The sequence below is a fragment of the Schistosoma haematobium genome, chromosome ZW, assembly GCF_000699445.3.
Source record: "Schistosoma haematobium chromosome ZW, whole genome shotgun sequence".
Taxonomy (NCBI): domain Eukaryota; kingdom Metazoa; phylum Platyhelminthes; class Trematoda; order Strigeidida; family Schistosomatidae; genus Schistosoma; species Schistosoma haematobium.
This window is the reverse complement of record NC_067195.1, coordinates 58216394-58234487: the sequence shown is the minus strand read 5'-3', so window position 1 is coordinate 58234487 and position 18094 is coordinate 58216394. Positions and strand designations below refer to the sequence as shown.

General features: G+C 32.1%; 1 protein-coding gene across 1 annotated transcript in view; it reads right to left on the bottom strand.

Moving 5' to 3' along the window:
• The window catches only part of MEGF6 (multiple EGF-like-domains protein), a 108692-nt gene that overhangs the window by 60971 nt on the left and 29627 nt on the right, over positions 1 to 18094 (bottom strand). Inside the window, exons 4-6 of the mRNA XM_051211873.1 lie at positions 12093 to 12215; positions 11179 to 11304; positions 3311 to 3439 (exon numbers count right to left, since the gene is read on the bottom strand). Of these exons, the coding sequence (XP_051071986.1) occupies positions 3311 to 3439; positions 11179 to 11304; positions 12093 to 12215 (378 nt within the window). The remainder of the gene's footprint in view (positions 1 to 3310; positions 3440 to 11178; positions 11305 to 12092; positions 12216 to 18094) is intronic.

Genomic DNA, 18094 nt, shown 5'->3' with positions numbered 1-18094 from the left:
AGACATGGTAACAACAACAAAAACAATCACAACAACAAATTATCATGAATATGATTCATTAATTAGAAAGAATGGTTCCTTTTGTTGTTTTTTTTCTTCAGAAAATCTTCGCCTAAAACTATTTATTCTTGATTACTTAAATAAACATTTTCAAAAAAACAAACAAACAGCATGTTACCAAGTAAAACTATTTTACCTAACAATACATGTAATCATTTTTATCTAATTGAAAATAAATTTGTTTATATAACATAAACAATCTGATTAGTTAAACAGTTCAAATTTGTTATCGTTGTTGTTGATGATGATGTTTTCGGTAAATCTGTTACATTAGAAAAGGTTATTGTTTAAACGTATCAGTTAATCTTAATCTTATTCAAGATGTTTACTATAGTTTAAATATGAACTTGGTTAAAGTGACTTTCGACAGTGTAATAAGAAGATGAAGATTACCAAAACTATGTGATATTAGCGTAAATATCATTAAACACACGGCGGTTTTTGTACCTTATTTTATTTTATTTTTTTAGCGCGATACATTTCGAATAATCTGATCACATATATACTTGTTACGAACATTTATACATAAAAATAAAAGGTCAACTAGACTAAAATTAAACTCCCTTTGTACATTCAAAAATAGTATGTTCTTACCTTAAACATACCCTCGTAATGTTAGCCTATTATCTACAGTTATGACGTTTCAAATTGTTTTTACATTATTTCATTATGATCCTTGTCTGCTCTTACTCTCCATTTCTAGTCTAGTTGATCTTTTATCTTTATATATATATAGGTTCTTAACAAGTTAATGTGTGATCAGATTGTTTGAAATGTATTGCGCTAATATATCACATAGTTCTGATAGTCTTCATCTTCTTATTACGTTATCGAAATTTATCAAAGGGACTAATTGTCTTTTCAAACATTTAACAAAGGTTGATAAATAGATTTGAACATTAGTCTGGATTACTATCAGAGATTAGTTAGTTACATCAGTATCACATGATAACCTTTTGGCCTTCATAAATATACATATAGTCCTTTAATCTTAACCACATTGTTAGTATACTTTCGTGTGATAGGTCCGAAAAAAATAACAGTGTATAACAACGTTATGTAAATGGTACTTCACGGTTGGGTTAACTTTTAAAAATATCATTATTAGTTGTAATTTTTTTTCGATAGGATACTGTTTTAACGAAACGAATAATGTAAAAGTTGGAATTTTAGAAACTATTTTTCGAATGATTTATATTTGTATCGTATAATTACTGAGTAAATGGATTACTATGTCTATATATTTCATATATAATAAGCTTTTATGTAAACCACTAACTACTGTTTTATGACTTACTATTCCTAATTTCTATATAGTGTATTTCCTATAGCCTTCCGTATTCACAGCTACATTTGGTTAATATGTAATCGTAGTCTACTTTAATGATGTGATTTGGTTCAGTGTGTTTGTATGCTTGAAATAGAATAATAATATAAGCTGGCTGTTGACTAATCTTTTGGACTGAAGGTAGAAGATAAAGAAGGGCTTCCAGATAGCGGATAAATATAACCTCAGCTTAAATCGAGACAAAGCTAATTGTGCGGATCCGAGGTTTAAATGATCAAGCTTAAGTCACGAGGCTATAGATGGAACAGTAGGCGCGAGATCAACAAAATTGCTGTCGGAATTTCATTTGAGCAATATAACATGTGATATCGGTCAGTAATTTTAAGCCATCACAGACACTACCAAAAATAACCAATCTGAAGTTTTTTTCCAAAGTCCTAAAACATATTACACTCAGACAAGTGAACTGCTAATCAAGGTCGTCTGTCTTTACACTTCCTAGTCATTGTTACCCATCCAAAATCACCGTTTTTTCGGAAAAAGACAACGTCACATATGCAAAACAAGGACGTCACTCTCGTTGAAATTATGAAGGCGGTTACATTTAATCCTTCTAGAGAAACCTTGCGACTACTATATAAAACCCGATTTAAACAGTGTAAGAACAACAAAGCTTGAAAAATAAAGTTAATTAATTGCATTACATGATCTATTAACAGCTACAAACAACTTGAAATTATAACGAATGACATAATTAAGAACTAAGGCTTGACATATTTTATTCAGTATAGTTTGGATGAATGTTTTCGTGAAGGAATAAAAGAAATCACAAGAAGAAGACCTAGATATAAATCATATATGATTTAATCTGACTGCTTTACCCTTTTAATAGAAAATTAGCTTATTATTTAAATTTTTCTGTCGACTACCTCCAACCACCATCTAATCTCAATAATATAGTGTCCGCAGTGTCAAGTCACCTAGACTGGTGGCCACATTGCAACATGATCGATAGCATTCGATCTGCACTAATAAGGACTGGACACGCATGACATTGATCCCCACCCAGTGATCAATCAATTGTGATTACATCTCAGTCCTACAGGAGGTCGATAGCGGCTCGGATAGCTCAGTGGTAACGTCTCTGACTGTAAAGCTGGGTGACACGAGATCGAATCCGCCAGGGAGCATCAGTTTCCTCAAGATTACAGTTACACCTTGCTGACGAGTGCCAAGTAGCATGAAACCCGGATCCAGGGTTTCCTGTTGACTACCTCCAATCACCATCTAATTTCACTTTAAATTTTCCTATATTTATTTATGATTTAATATTACTATAATTAAAACATGATTTAACATACATTAAAAAGTAATTCATTCCTATCGTAGCTATTGATTTTATGAAATAGTACATTAATTACTAAGTGGAACTGTAATCATTCTTTATTTGTAAATTTCCAGATTAAAACAATAGTTTCTAATAGTTGAATTCATGAGTCGACTTAAACTGGATCACCATTGAAAACCTGGAAGCACTGGACAGACATTTCGTCCCAATGTAGTGAACGAGAATCACAGTGGAGACAATCGAATGTATTTAGTGTAGTGTGTGCTACTTTTGTCAACATAAGTAGTAAATAGTACTAGTCAGAAATAGAATGTCTGGCAACAGAAGGTTGAGAAAATTGAGGAGGAAAGAATGGGAACAGAAATCAGTTGATACAAAAATGCAGGAACAATGAAGTCTGAGGTTACTAATGAAGTATTTACTACATGGTTCTCAGATTTCACTAAGACATTATGTAATTTTACGTTCTTGTGTTCTCGTTCACTACACTAGTATGAGATTCCACAAACCCCCATTTTGATCTAAAAAAAATAAGTGATATAAATAAATGTTTGAAAAATTTTACCATGTATAAATTTCATTCATTATTTTAAAATCTTATATATAATACTTACGTAAGCATCGTTTTTTATTTTCAGCTAAATGATAACCAGGTTTACATGAACACATATATCTGTAACCTGGTAAACTTGTACAAATATGTTCACAATCACCATTAGGAGGATGTTCACATGGATTGAAAACTGAAATTAAAATATTTATTGTAAAAAATTTTATATAAAATTGTCAATTTCAAAGAGAAAAAACTATCACTTATTCTAAATAAGGACATTGTTTAATTTCTCTTAAAAAAATCGATAATTATTAAGAAAAACTTAGTAACTAAGTAATTCAGCTTGATTACTTCTCAATTGTTGATTAACTGATTTCAATCATTTATATTTGTCAAATGAAGTAATTTACTTGACATTACAATAGGATTAATAGTTTTTTTTAATTTTGTAATTAACTTAAAGGAAGACTAACATCTTGATATCACAATCATCAATAAAATGTATCAGAAATTTAAGACAATTATTCTCTTTTTTGGAAATATTAACCTTCTTGGATTAGGGGTACAGTCAATTGTTCTTGTAGAAAGAAAAAAAACTGAAAGTATTAAGTAAAGCTTGGGTGAATAGGAATTTTTTAGTTAAAGTTTTGTACAACCTATCAACTGGAAGAATTGAAGTGATATTTGTTTAATAGAAGTCACAACAAATTCATGTCTAAAATAATACACATTTTGATATTTTTCTTTAAAAGGGTGATAAAAATTACTATCAGAAGGGGTTTTGTGAAGATTGTATTAATTCCAACAGTTGAGATCATGAGTCAATTAAAGCTAGATCACCATAGAAAACCTGGAAGCATTGAATGGCCGTTTCGTCCTGTTGTGGAACTCTTCAGCAGTGCTCGTCCACGACCCCGCCTCTTTTTAAAATCCTACCAAACTTCAGTTTTATAATTTAAAGTTGATAGTCTTCTTTCTCCTAATGTTAAACTGCAAACGAATAATATAACCCCCAAAAATGTGATATAAACTTAGCTTTAAAAGCCAATGTTATTCATGATAAAGAATGCAACACAAGTGAATTTATATTAGGTAAAGTATTTAGAACTCTACTGTCAATTTCAAAATTTTATCGACTTAATCAATTGGATACAACGGACGATTAGTATTCTATAAATTTCTTCTTCCCTCTGTTGTATTTTTACTCTGATTTTCATCTGGAATTGGATCAATAAAAATTCAAGGAGTAACAGGTATCATTAATAAACATGCCCATTTATCAGAAGTTTTCAGATCGAAAATGTGCATTTTAGTTTCAGTGGTCACCATTAACATGTACGTTTGGTTCTAAACAAAAGTTATTGACTTAATAACTAATTTCAAAATTTGACAGTAATAGTGATTTGGGTAAAAAAAATTAAATAGTAGGTGTTGATCGATTTTGAAAATGTCACTCAATACTAATGAGGTTAAATGTTTCGTTCATTCATTAGAATTATCTTTTTTTTGTATTCCATACACTCAGAAATCCATAAGAATCATTCGTTTTCATTTTTTTCAACCTGATTATCCTACTTGTATGACAGTGAATTAAATCATGGTTAGTGTGAACTTCAGCGTTTATTAATCGATTAACCTTGAGAATTAGAAAATGAGATCACAAATAAGAAGTTCTATTAATAATAAACATTTGTTGACATAAGGTATGTTTAAACAATCAATGAAACATACAAAGAAGAACACAATTATTTTGGATGTTAAAGAGACATTTAGTGACCGGTAGATTATAGGTAGATTGCACTCAAACTTGGTGTTACAGCTATAATCAATAATAAGAGTGAATTGATTGCACAACAACAAATTATAAATCGATATCGTTTAATATATCAATATCGAATGTGCAAGAAATATAATTTATCTCTGAGTAATTATCAATAAACCTGTTGGTTATTTTGATTTTCAATTCGCCAAAAAAAATTATGTTTTTATCAGAATTAATAAAAACAGACAAGTTGGACAGAAATAAATGAATGTGGTTAATTAGTCTGTCTAAAAATAAATTGATCATAGTTTTTAGGATGAATTCTGAAATCCATAATAAAATTTGATTTAAATTATAGTTCAAGTAAATGGCCAATAATAACTAGTGTTTACTTTTCTTGACTGAATAACCAGGTCTGTTGTGAGATATCAACTCACTGAAGACAATGGTATACGGTGGCGCAACTTCGTGGATTGGTTGAAGTTAGACATTAATAACATTGGATGCCGGCTTAGTGGTCTAGTTGGTTAAGCGCCTGGAGCGAGACTGATTGGTCCTGGGTTCGAATCTCGCGGGGTGCGGGATCGTGGATGCTCATTGCTGAGGAGCTCCATGCCAGGACGAAACGGCCGTTCAGTGCTCCCAGGTTTCCCATGGTGGTCTAGCTTCAATTAACTCATGATTTCAATCTGTGAAATTTCTAAAATCTCCACAAACCCCTTCTGAATAACAAGTATTATTTATTATCCATGAATCTATGTTACTCTAGTCATTTATCTGAACTTTTGTGAATTCATATATCGGATCTCATCAGATACATATAGATACTTAATAATTATATGCTTATTGTCCACTCTATACATAATGCTTTTCATGATTTATTAGTCATGACACTGACTCATCTACACCAAGGTGATAGTTTCTCTTACAATGATACTGGATAAGGATATCATTTCAGTACTAAAAGATCACGGTCGATTTTATAAACTGTAGGATTCAAATTCACGAGGTTATATGTCATCAATACATAGATATCCTTGGTTAGATCTATTGTGAAGTTATGTTTTTACTGAAATTGGAATAAAATTGAGGTGTTTTGGATACTTAGATTTTGAAATTCAATTCATAGAACACTAGCCCGATAAGTAAAGTTTGGGATTTGGATTCTGTTATAACCTAGGTTCACTTTTAGCTCTACTCTTTACCTTGCCATATAAAAAATATTTTCTTTTCATCTTCTTTTGTAATGATTTGTTAAAGTGAGTGTTATTATTCATTAAATGCTTCAGCAAAAGATATCTTCAAGTATAACTTCTAACGGTAATATTTTCTTATTCCTTTGGGGAGAACAGTAATTGATTAGGGAAAAACATTCAATTTACTTCTTCTACTCTGATGTCTCTTCCACCTGTACATATGAATTTTAAGGTCGGACAGACGTTTATACGAATTAGATTACAGCTTGAGGGTGAATGGTGGTAAAATACAATACGTTTTGTAGTTATCCCAAACTGAAATCAAATATCTTATTATATAAGATAACAGTATCACAATGTTTTGTCCTATTTTCATTAAATACTTTATGTAATAATAGTAGATAATGGTTTAACTGCTTAAGGGTATTTAATAACCACATACAATATCAAAAGATTATGTGTATATTTTTAGACTGATTAATTTGAAATTCCATATAATTTTAAGCAGAAAAAATATATTTGTAAAATTTCAGCGATTGAATTCTAAGGAAACCTAACGTTTCTCTCAGAAATCTGGTAAAAGGCTTTTCCTGTAATGTTGGTGTTTGTTTATATTTTCTTCCAATCGTTTAGACCAGATTTCTGAGTGGAACGTTGAATTTACTTCAAATTTAATTGCTAAGATTTTACAAATATGTTTTTCCTCCCTACTGTCTTACTATAACTTGGCGCTCAACTACTGTTTATTTATTTATTTATTTTAACACATAGATATTGGTACAAGGAGGCACCAAATACATGTGCATCACACAGACCTCATTTGATATGTATGAGAGCTGTGATATTGCCCGGGTGCCCAAACCGAAGCACGTGGTTTTCTTAGGAGGCCACACCCGGGGCCTTCGACCTGAAGGTTTGATCCACCAGGCAGTGGAACATCGTGGGGAGATGCAGTCCCATGGCAGCCGGTGACCAACAATTGGTTCATACGCCATTTGTTCCAGCAGGATCCTGGAGCCCATGTTCACCATTGGTTTGGAATCAGGGTTTTCCAACTCCCCTAGGTGGACTCTCCATGTCCACCAACCCGGTTAAAGCGCCAGACATTCGCTTTTCGTCCTCTCAATTTCGTAAACAACAGAAATGCCACGAGAAGTCAGTGAGTAGAACTTCCCTGGCAGAGGCTGTATACGCGTGGTCATGTGACAGCGTTTCGAGAGGGAGAGCGGATTCTCTCCACTCTCGGCTGTACCAGGGCACTATTCGTTCAGGTTTAGATGAAAGTTTTTATAGATTTAAATAATTTTGTACTGTATAATTAGAAATTATTTCATTCTGTGGTCTGATTAAATCGCTATCATGTTCTTAATATTAAGCTAAACAGCAGTACAGAGAAAGACTACAACTATGCGAGTAGATTTACCGTCAAAAGTTGAGTCGTTAGATCTATGACTAATTCTTAAAAATCTGTTATCAGACCGACCCAGATATAGATAATCGGGCAGTGATCTTGTTAGATGAATAATTCATTTTCAATAGTTGATTCAAACTCAGCTCTCACTTATTATATGCCTGTGAGATATTATGTGATCTATATGTCTTCTCTCGGGGTATCAATTATATTTTGTATGGGATTGAGAAGTACGCATCATCTAAGCGTTTTTATTGGAGATGAAACAACTGTTCAAGGATTACTGGTTTTCAAAGTTTCACTAGATGATGACAAAGTGTAACAAAGAAAATTATACTCAAAGTATTCTTCTTCTTACTATTATTAGCTTTATTCAATATTATATTTCTAGTAGAACATAGAATTTTTAGCTCAAAATATTTCAACAAGTTTCCTTTTCTTATTTCTTGATAAATCCTAACAATAAATATTAAGTGATCGCCAGTTCGAAGTTAATATTCCAGTCAATCAATATCTAAATAATGTACATTCTTTCCTCTGCATATTTCCAACAACCACAATATCTCTGATTATGTCTTTTATAACATATACAACGCAAAGTTGTACACTTTTCACATATGTACCTCAATAGGTTATGCTATTAATAGACATATTAATCTATTAAAACAAAAAAAATTGGATAACTTGTTGAAATATCTAGATGACAAGGATAGGTAGCACAGATGTTTAAACAGGTTGCCATACAACTAAAGACTAGCTCTTCATTAAGAAAAAAATTAACCAATTTTATCAAGAATATAAACATTTTCAGACTCAAGCAATTGAAATAAGTTTACAGTTAACTCATTTTGATTGATGTAATGAAAATTTATGCTAATGAATTTAAATTGAATCAAGCTTATCAGTTATCAATAAGCTAATTATCTCAATGCGGAATCAAACCGTTTTGTTTTTAGTATTTAGAATTGAATGATTAAAGTTTTATTAACAGCTAACATGATTTACATTTCATTTTCGGTTTAAGTGTATTGATAAAAAAACTAATATCTACATCTTGGTTACTAGTCAGTACTTTTGTAAACCAAATAATATTCCAAATACATGTAAACATTTGAAACAAGAATATGTTTTTTTTCTTCCGTTAGAATTTGGAACTATCATAATGGTAAATTTCATTTAGTTTTTGTTTTTAATTTTTAGTTCAAGATACTAAGATGATTATGGATCCCTTATCTATAGATCTAAGATTGAATTGAAACAAATGGTTAGAAAACATAAAACTTATTACAGTCAAATGGAGATAGTTACCTTTTCACTGGTTGAAATCATGAGTCAATTGAAGCTAGACAACCATGGAAAACCTGGGAGCACTGGACGGTCATTTCGTTCTATTATGGGACCCCTCAGCAGTGCGCATCCACGACCTCGCCCCTGTGAGATTCGAACCCAGGACCTGCTGATTTCAACCAGCGAAATTTCCAAAATCTCCACAAAATCTCTTTTGATAATAATCATCTGCTCACTAGTGACTAACTTCAAGAGATACTCCTGGAGTTCTAGTGAGATGCCGTTACCAGTGGAGTTCAACCAGGTCTGTTGTGAGATATCAACTCACTGAAGACAATAGTGTACGGTGGCGCAACTTCGTGGATTGGTTGAAGTTAGACATTAACACCGTTGGATGCCGGCTCAGTGGTTTAAAGGTTAAGCACTTGCGCGCGAAACTGATTGGTCCTGGGTTCGAATCTCGCACGGGGCGAGGTCGTGGATGGGGACTGCTGAGGAGTTCCATAATAGGACGAAATGACCGTCCAGTGTTTCCAGGTTTTCCATGGTGGTCCAGCTTCAATTAACTCATGATTTCAACCTGTGAAATTTATAAAATCTCCACAAAACCCTGTCTCATAATATTTACTTTTTGTCAATGATAAAAATGTGTATATCTTGTTGTTGTAAGTACTATATACCTGAAGTCTAATCTCGTTTCTTTTATTGTTTACTTTGTTTGCTTATAGTGACCTTTTTATTTCTGTACTATTTTATAGTCTGATAAATTATTATTGTTCTGAGCTGAAACTTGTAGAACTGCTCTACAACGATTATCAGACAAAGTACAAGTATTTATAAGTAATTGTCTATGCAAGTTATTTTCGTTGACCGGATACAATCAGCAACAGTCTACTGTGGGAGAGAACTAACCAACTTTCGAATGAAGAGGAAATTATGAAAAGACGTTGGAGTTGGATAGGACATATATTACGGAAACCATTAAACTGCATCGCAAGGCAAGCTCTGACTTGGAATCCTAAGGGGAAACGGAAAAGGGAAGGCCAAAGAACACATTGCGTCGAGAATTGAAAGTAGATATAGAAAGGATGAATGGTGACCGGGAAGAACTGGAAAAGACTGCTCAAGACAGAGTTGATTGGAGAATGCTGGTGCGTGTTCTATGCTTCTTCACGAGTGGTAGCAGGCGTCAATAAGTATGTGAATTATTATTGTACATTCTCTGCAAACTTGTGTAATGTTCTATCTAACTATTTTAGTATTGAGAGAATTTTATACTTGAAGAAAGTGGAAAAAAGCCCCCTTGCTTACAAGCGTCCTTAATTAGCTTCTGGGCATTGATTTAAAGTATAAAACTACAGTATTCTTTTTGTTATTAGTAAATACTTTTAATAACAATTGGTTGATATTCAAGACAACGATTGATCAGAATCTTTTGTCATATGTAAATCATAGACGGATTGTCTTGATATAGCCTTTAGTCACATACTTTAGTCAGTTTGCAATGAGAGGTGAAATGCATTGGGTTTAGGTATCACTATGATTATTAATGGTGGGGTCGAAGTACATTCATCTGGTGAGTAACACACGGGGGGTGGGAAGTATGCATCCTCGATTCCGCTCTTATAAACATATCAAATATCGTCTTTGTATTTTTTGTTGTTGTTTGAAAATGCGATTTATAATTGGATGTACGATAGAAAAGTATGTTAGATGATTTTTGTTAGTCAACTGGAACATATGCACCAATTTTTCATGCTAACTTATAATTGTTGGTTACAAATGCTTATTTGTAGGACCGCGATATTTATAACTACTGATAGCAAAATATCGAAACATACTACACACTATGTCATGTAAACTAGTGGGCATGTTATAAATTGATCAATGAAATTCGATCAGCACTAAGTACTAAATTAACATTAAACTGGTTACAATCCAATGAATAACCAACGTTACAGAAGTATTAAAACAAAAGTCTAAATAGAATTTGAACAAATTATAATTTAGTAATTCCTGTTCATTCGTAGGAATAATGTTATATTTCTCAGTCACAGACATCGACAATAGTAGCAGTGGAGTAGGAAACTAGAAATAAACAAATGAACAAAATTAACTTATTGGTTAATTAACCAATTTTAAAATGGGAATATTAGGATTTCAGTATTATTGAAACCTACTTCAAATAGTCACATCTCTTATGAAACAATGTTTAGCATAAAATAGCATTAAAGTAATACATAATTTGTATACAAATAATAATAACAACTTACATGGTATGCAAGAAATCTTATCAGGTGCTAAAACCATATCCGAAGGGCAAGCACATCGATAACCTCCAGGAAGATTTTCACAAAAATACATACAACCTCCTCGATCATATTTACATTCATCTATATCTATAAGATAAATTTAAATTATTCTTAACACTTAAGAAAAATCCAGATGTCTATTCACAACATTAAGATCAAAGCCCAAATCTTTAGTATTGAGATATCAGGTAGAAAATAAATCAAATTTGATAATAGACTAAGTATTCTTCAATGGAATAGTCCATTACATTGAGTAACGTTATAATTAACAATAACCTATGTTTATAATCTATACAAATTCTTAAGAAACAAATATTATTGAACACTTATACTAATGAATTCATAAGTCAGTAAGAGCTAGACCACAACTAAAAACCTTCAAACACTGGACGGCCGTTTCGTCCTAGAATGGGACTCCTCAGCAGTGCGCGCCCACGATCCTGCTCGCCGGATTCGAACGTAAGACCTTCAGTCCCACGCACGAGTGCTTAATCTCTAGACCACTGAGCCGGCCGGCATTCAACGGTGTTATTGTCTAACTCCAATCAACCCATGATGGATAATAGTTTTAAAATTTTTATCTAACTGAAGTTCAAACGTATTATAAAAATTTCATCATAATCTATATATTTATTAAGTAATGAATTATCTTTAATTTTACTTGTAAATTATAGTTTATTCAGCATTCTGTTAAATTTTTATTATTTTTCAGATTTCAAAACCCTGATTTTCTATTTGTCATTAATCAGTACTCTTATCATACTCTATGAAACTAGGTTCCATCACTATGGAGGGAAAAGTCAAAAATATTATTGTTTAAATATTTATATAAAACAGTTGATCTAATTGTAAATTGCATAACATATATAGCTTACCAAGGCATCTTCGTTTGTCTGGAGCAAGAAAATAACCTGGTGGACATCTACAATTTTTTGAGCCAGGAACTTGACCACAGTCATTTTGACAATAATTATTTAATTCATTACAGTCACTTGCTACTACAACATTAAGAAAACATTATTGAGTGAATACTTGGAAGTCTCTTGATAAATGATTATATTACATTAAAAGAAAATAATAAAAAAATACAGTATATAAGGGATTTATAATATTTAAATTATAGCTAAAAACCTGTATAAAATGATGTTTCATTTAAATTTATAGTCTACTCTAAATTGAAAATTGTCTTTTGTACGAAGTGCTCTTATAGGTATTCAATCATATAAATGATGATAATAATGACAGTAACAGAATTGACGGTTTATCACTAGAATTCATTAAAGGTTTAGCAACTTTGATTTGAGGTCCTCAAATACAACATGGAGAACAGCATTCCAATCACTTTTGATGGTGAAACTCTGGAGGATGTAGAATCCTTCACATACCCGGGAAGCATCATCGATGAACAATGAGGTTCAGATGCAGACGTAAAGGCAAGGATCGGCAAAGCAAGGGCTGCATTCCTACAATTGAAAAACATATGGAACTCAAAACAACTTTCAACCAATATCAAAGTGAGGATCTTCAATACCAACGTCAAGACGGTTCTACTGTACGGAGCTGAAACTTGGAGAACTACAACAACCACCATCAAGAAGGTAGAAGTATTTATAAATGGTTGTCTACTCAAGATACTCAACATCCATTGACCGGATACCATCAGCAATAGCCTTCTATGGGAGAGAACAAACCAGCTTCCAGCTGAAGAGGAAATTCGGAAAAGACGATGGAAATGGACAGGACATACATTACACAAATCACCAAACTGCATCACGAGGCAAGCCCTAACTTGGAATCGTGAAGGGAAGCAGAAAAGAGGAAGGCCAAAGAACACATTACGTCGGGAAATAGAAGTAGATATGAAAAGGATGAATAACAACTATGAAGAGCTGGAAAGGATTGCTCAGTACAGGGTTGGATGGAGAATGCTGGTGAGCAGCCTATGCTCCTTCACGAGGAGTAACAGGTATAAGTAAGTACTAATAAAATGTAGTCGCCGCAACAGCCTTCTGGTTTCGAATACCGTGTGATTTATATAATAACGGTTATAAAGTTGATTGATTAACGAAGCTAAGCCCCTACAAGGTAACATTCAAAGCAATTTTTATGATTTCACTTAGGTTATTATAATATTAATTGATAAATTGTAAAATAACGGAAAGAATTTGTTAGCTAATTCTTTTTCAGTATTCTTTGATGCTGAGTGTGTATTAACTTAATTCTATTGGAAGTAGACATGTCATTTATGAAACTAGGATCCACTATTATATACCCTTGTAACTACCACAGTTGATTGAAATCGTATTGTAGTTGAATCCATATCATGTTTATGTACACCTACCAACTAAGCGTTTGTTAGAATTATACTTAAGTAACTTAACATTATAGTTAGTTTCTTTTTGTTCGCCACTTATTCGATCACTTTTTTTATCTATAGTTAGTTATTTGTTAATTCATTCTTAAAAATAACTTTCTTTTCATTATATAGTTTTTAAATGTGTCTAAATTTTATCAGACTTTTGAAGATTATTCAGAGATCCAATTTATCAATTCTTCAGTTCTGGGCTCCTGTTTTATCACCTTTTTTATACCTTTTGGATCAGTTGTCAAATAACATTATGTATATAATAGGTGATGTTTTTCATTTTGGTCACTCATAGTCACCATTTTTGACTAAACAACATTGTATTCTTTTTTAATACTGTTAATATTGTAAGCAAGTGAAGAAGATTCATTAACTATGATAAATTCCCATTATTATGTATTAATTGTTATTCTTATTTCAAATAATAATTAACCCAAATCCATAAATAGTTTGTTTTTTGATTCATCATTAAAATCGATCTCGAAAATTATTGATCGCCTTGATCAGCTGATCAAGTATACAATTATTAAGAAAGCATTAATAATAATAATAATAATTTTATACATTAGATTACTTTCCAAAGTAAATAAGTAATTTAGAGTATTTATTCGCACAAAAAATTGAGTTAAATATGTTCAGCGCAGGATTAGCAACACAAAAAGGTGACAAAATAAAATTTGCAAAAAAAACAATTTAGGAATTAAGTAGTTTAATAAGTATGTTATGAATTAAAAAATAATATGCTTGTTGAAGAATCCATGAAAAATAAAATGACATGAATTTTGTTGAGTTTTATTGTTCTCGCTTTGTGAACATGAGTTTTATTATGGAATATAATGCATCATTGTTAAGTTTCACACTTAATTATTACTCTTTCAATGGATCAATTAAAACAGCTAATTAGACTGTTTTTTTTGACTCATGATCTCAACTATGAAAATTATTCTACTTAAGCCATAGTTTCCGTAAATTTGTACAATGAAATACTGGTTACATTCTGTTACTAAATTCTGTTTATTTCACAATCTTTAAAATCAAACTTCCTCACTTAGTTTTGCATGGATTTAGTGAACCTGATTAAATTTACTATTGAAGAGGGGGGTGTAAGAAGTACACATATCTTTCTGAATTTTCTATACTAAGTTAAATCATCCAAAAGTTTATTTCCATAGCATTTGACATAAAATCTATAACATTCTACAGTTGAGTTGTTTATAGTGAATATGATTTCATCAATGTAAGAAAGAGTATAAAGGAAGAATAATTACTTCCAAAATTAAAAAATTATATATATACTTACTGTAACACATCACTTGAAAAAATCAACTTTATTATGTAAAGCTTACTTATTTGACAACGTGAACCAGTAAAGCCTTTTGGACAATTGCAATATATTGTAGTGGCATTTTCATAACATAATCCACCATTTTGACATGTGCCTGATTCTTTCAAAAACCTGCTACAATTGGATACTAAATAGTAAATGTAAACAGATATTTCTGTTTAAAATAGGATTATTGGTTTTTTAGACAATGAATTTTTCGTCATTTATAGTGTTTTGTATTTAATCTTGTTTCACAAAAAAAGAATCAAGTTATATATTGGAAAATATATATTAAGTTGATTGTATTGTGACAAATGAAAGCTTTGAATTAGAGTAGGAAATATGAATTAATTTCACTTGTTGAAATCATGAGTCAATTGAAGCTAGACCACCATGCGAAACCCGGAAGCACTGGAGGGGCGTTTCGTCCTGGTATGGGACTCCTCAGCAGTGCGCGCCCACGATCCCGCACCAGGCGGGATTCGAGCCCAGGATCTATCGGTCTCGCGCCAGGCGCCTAACCAAACAGGCCACTGAGCCGTCATCCATAGGTCGATGCGCACTGCTGAGGAAACCCATACTGCAACGAAACGGCCGTCCAGTGCTTCCAGGTTTTCCATGGTGGTCTAGCTTCAATTGACTCATGATTTCAACATGTGAACTTCCTTAAAATCTCCACAAAACCCATTCTGACAATATATTAATTTATTTTGTGATCTATTCGGGTTTGCATGATTACTTGGGTGAAGTTTAGAATCCCGTGTTTGAAAAAAGCAATTTTTGTTCATCTAAACCAGGTTCATCAGTAAAACATAACTGTAGCTTTAAGAGATCAAATTTATTTTTTAGTTATTTAACATTCTGACAGTATACTTAATTGACAGATGACATAGTTAATTTGCAATATGCTTTAGTGTTTCATTGTTTCACTAAGGACTGCTAACTATTGATAAAAGATAATCAAGAGGTCCTGTTAACTATATCAAAACATCTAACATTAAATATTATAGATTGTTGTGTTAAGCAATTAATCGTGTTAGACATAATGGATTATTTGGCTCCATGTTCTGCTAGGACAGAGCTCATATTCATTTTGAATCTAACTCTTTAAACTCGTTAATATAATAATCTGCAATAATATATGGATAAAGTGTCAATGAGTAGAAAATTAATTTACTGATGTTTCCCGACTTGGAATGAGCCAGATCTTCAGAGAATAAAAATAAATAATCAATTAAATTAACATAAATTTAAATGGTAGAAAAGACACAAAGCATAATATTATTAATGCAATCCAAATTAAAATAGCTACACTAAAAGACCTCCACATAATCCTATAGAACTAGAAAAAAACAAGTCAAATCAGCAGTAAGGATGGATAGTAGCTAGCAGTGGAATCCAGGACGCGCGTTTCGTCCTATTTGGGACTCGTCAGCTGGATGTACCTGCATCTCAGAGACCATGTTCGCTATGGGACTCGAACCCAGTACCGTTCTCTTCAAACGCCATCTCGTTATCCACTTAACTACTGAGTCCTGATAGCCACTTGCTTGTGCAATGGGGTGAAGTTTAATTCACTTGGTATTGTTTTACTTGAATATTCCCATTGATGTTTAGGACTGAAACTGATCAGTCTCTTATTGGCATATGTGCATACTGTGCGGACTGTCTCGATATTGCCTGAAGTCAAGAGAATGATCACTTGCAGTCCTAAATAACAATGGGAGTATACAAGTAAATAACACCAAGTGAATGATGGATTCTATTATTTGAAACAACCAAATCAATATTAATAATATCAAAATGATCCGCAAAGTATCTCGGTTAAACTAAAAATATTCTGCGTTTCCTTTAATGATGCTTGAACTCATGTGAATTTAACTTGCACTTAGTCACGAAGCGTCAAAACTTTATTATTTTTGTTTACTTATTAGGATATCACAAAGTTATATTTATTATTAACTTTCTACTCAATGTTCCGTTTATTTATATAGTCAACCCTTGGTAATAACGCCTAGAAATTTTAAGTAGTTTGTGTTATATTTGGATTTGTGGATGTTCTTTAATAAAAAAGTATGATTGTAAAGCATGTAAAGTAATACTTATTGGGATAGTCTTAATCTTAGTCAAACTGTATATGCAACATGTTGAAGGCAGCTGGTAAATAATTGAAAATCAAGAAACAATGAATGAAAGTTTCATATTAGTTTAAAACATTTTGGCAAACCACATAAATACCTTCACATCGCATATTTATAGCTTCACGTATCACAGCGAGTAGTTTCATTCTTAAATAGCTTAGTTGAAATCGAAATATATGCGCTTTATCTGCAGTTAACCATATTTGGAGTAAAACATAGATCACCGATGGCTCACTGCTCTATATTTTAAATCGGCTTTTATTAAAAATCTGTATCTATCACTATAGACTCAAATTTTTGGAAATAATGTTTATTGAAAGACTTCAAGATTTTAAATTGGATTCTTTTTATGGAAGTAGGACTCAATCAAACTGAGACGGAAATCTCAATGCCCTCTGGTTTTCAATAGTTTATATATAAAACTGCTTTTTACTATAATAAATATCTCTATAATTTATTCAGCTTAACTATCCAAATTGTTAAGTCATTCTTTCAATCTACAAAAAGATCCCTTAAACAGAGATCACATTTTAATAAGATTATAAATTTAGTAGTCATAGTCATCTATCTAATAAGGATTTCAAGTCCGTGTTGCTTAGATATTATTATATTTAACAGATCAAAGTCTATTTATTCGACAGTAGTAATAATAATAATACAAGTAATAATTTTATTTCACTGGTTGAAATCATGAGTCGATTGAAGCTAGACCACCATGGAAAACCTGGAAGCACTGAACGGCCGTTTCGTGCTAGTATGGGTCTCCTCAGCAGTGCGCATCCACGATCCCGCACCCAGAGGGATTAGAACCCAGGACCTATCACTAAGCCGGCATCCAATGTTATTAATGTCTAACTTCAACCAATCCACGAAATTGTGCCATCGTACACGATTGTCATCAGTGAGTTGATATCTCACAACAGACCTGGTTGAACTCCACTATTAACGACTTCTCACTAGAACTCCAGTAGATTTCTAAAATTTTGCTAAACATTTCTGAAATTTCTAAAAAATCTCCAGAAAACCCATTCTGATAATAATAATTTT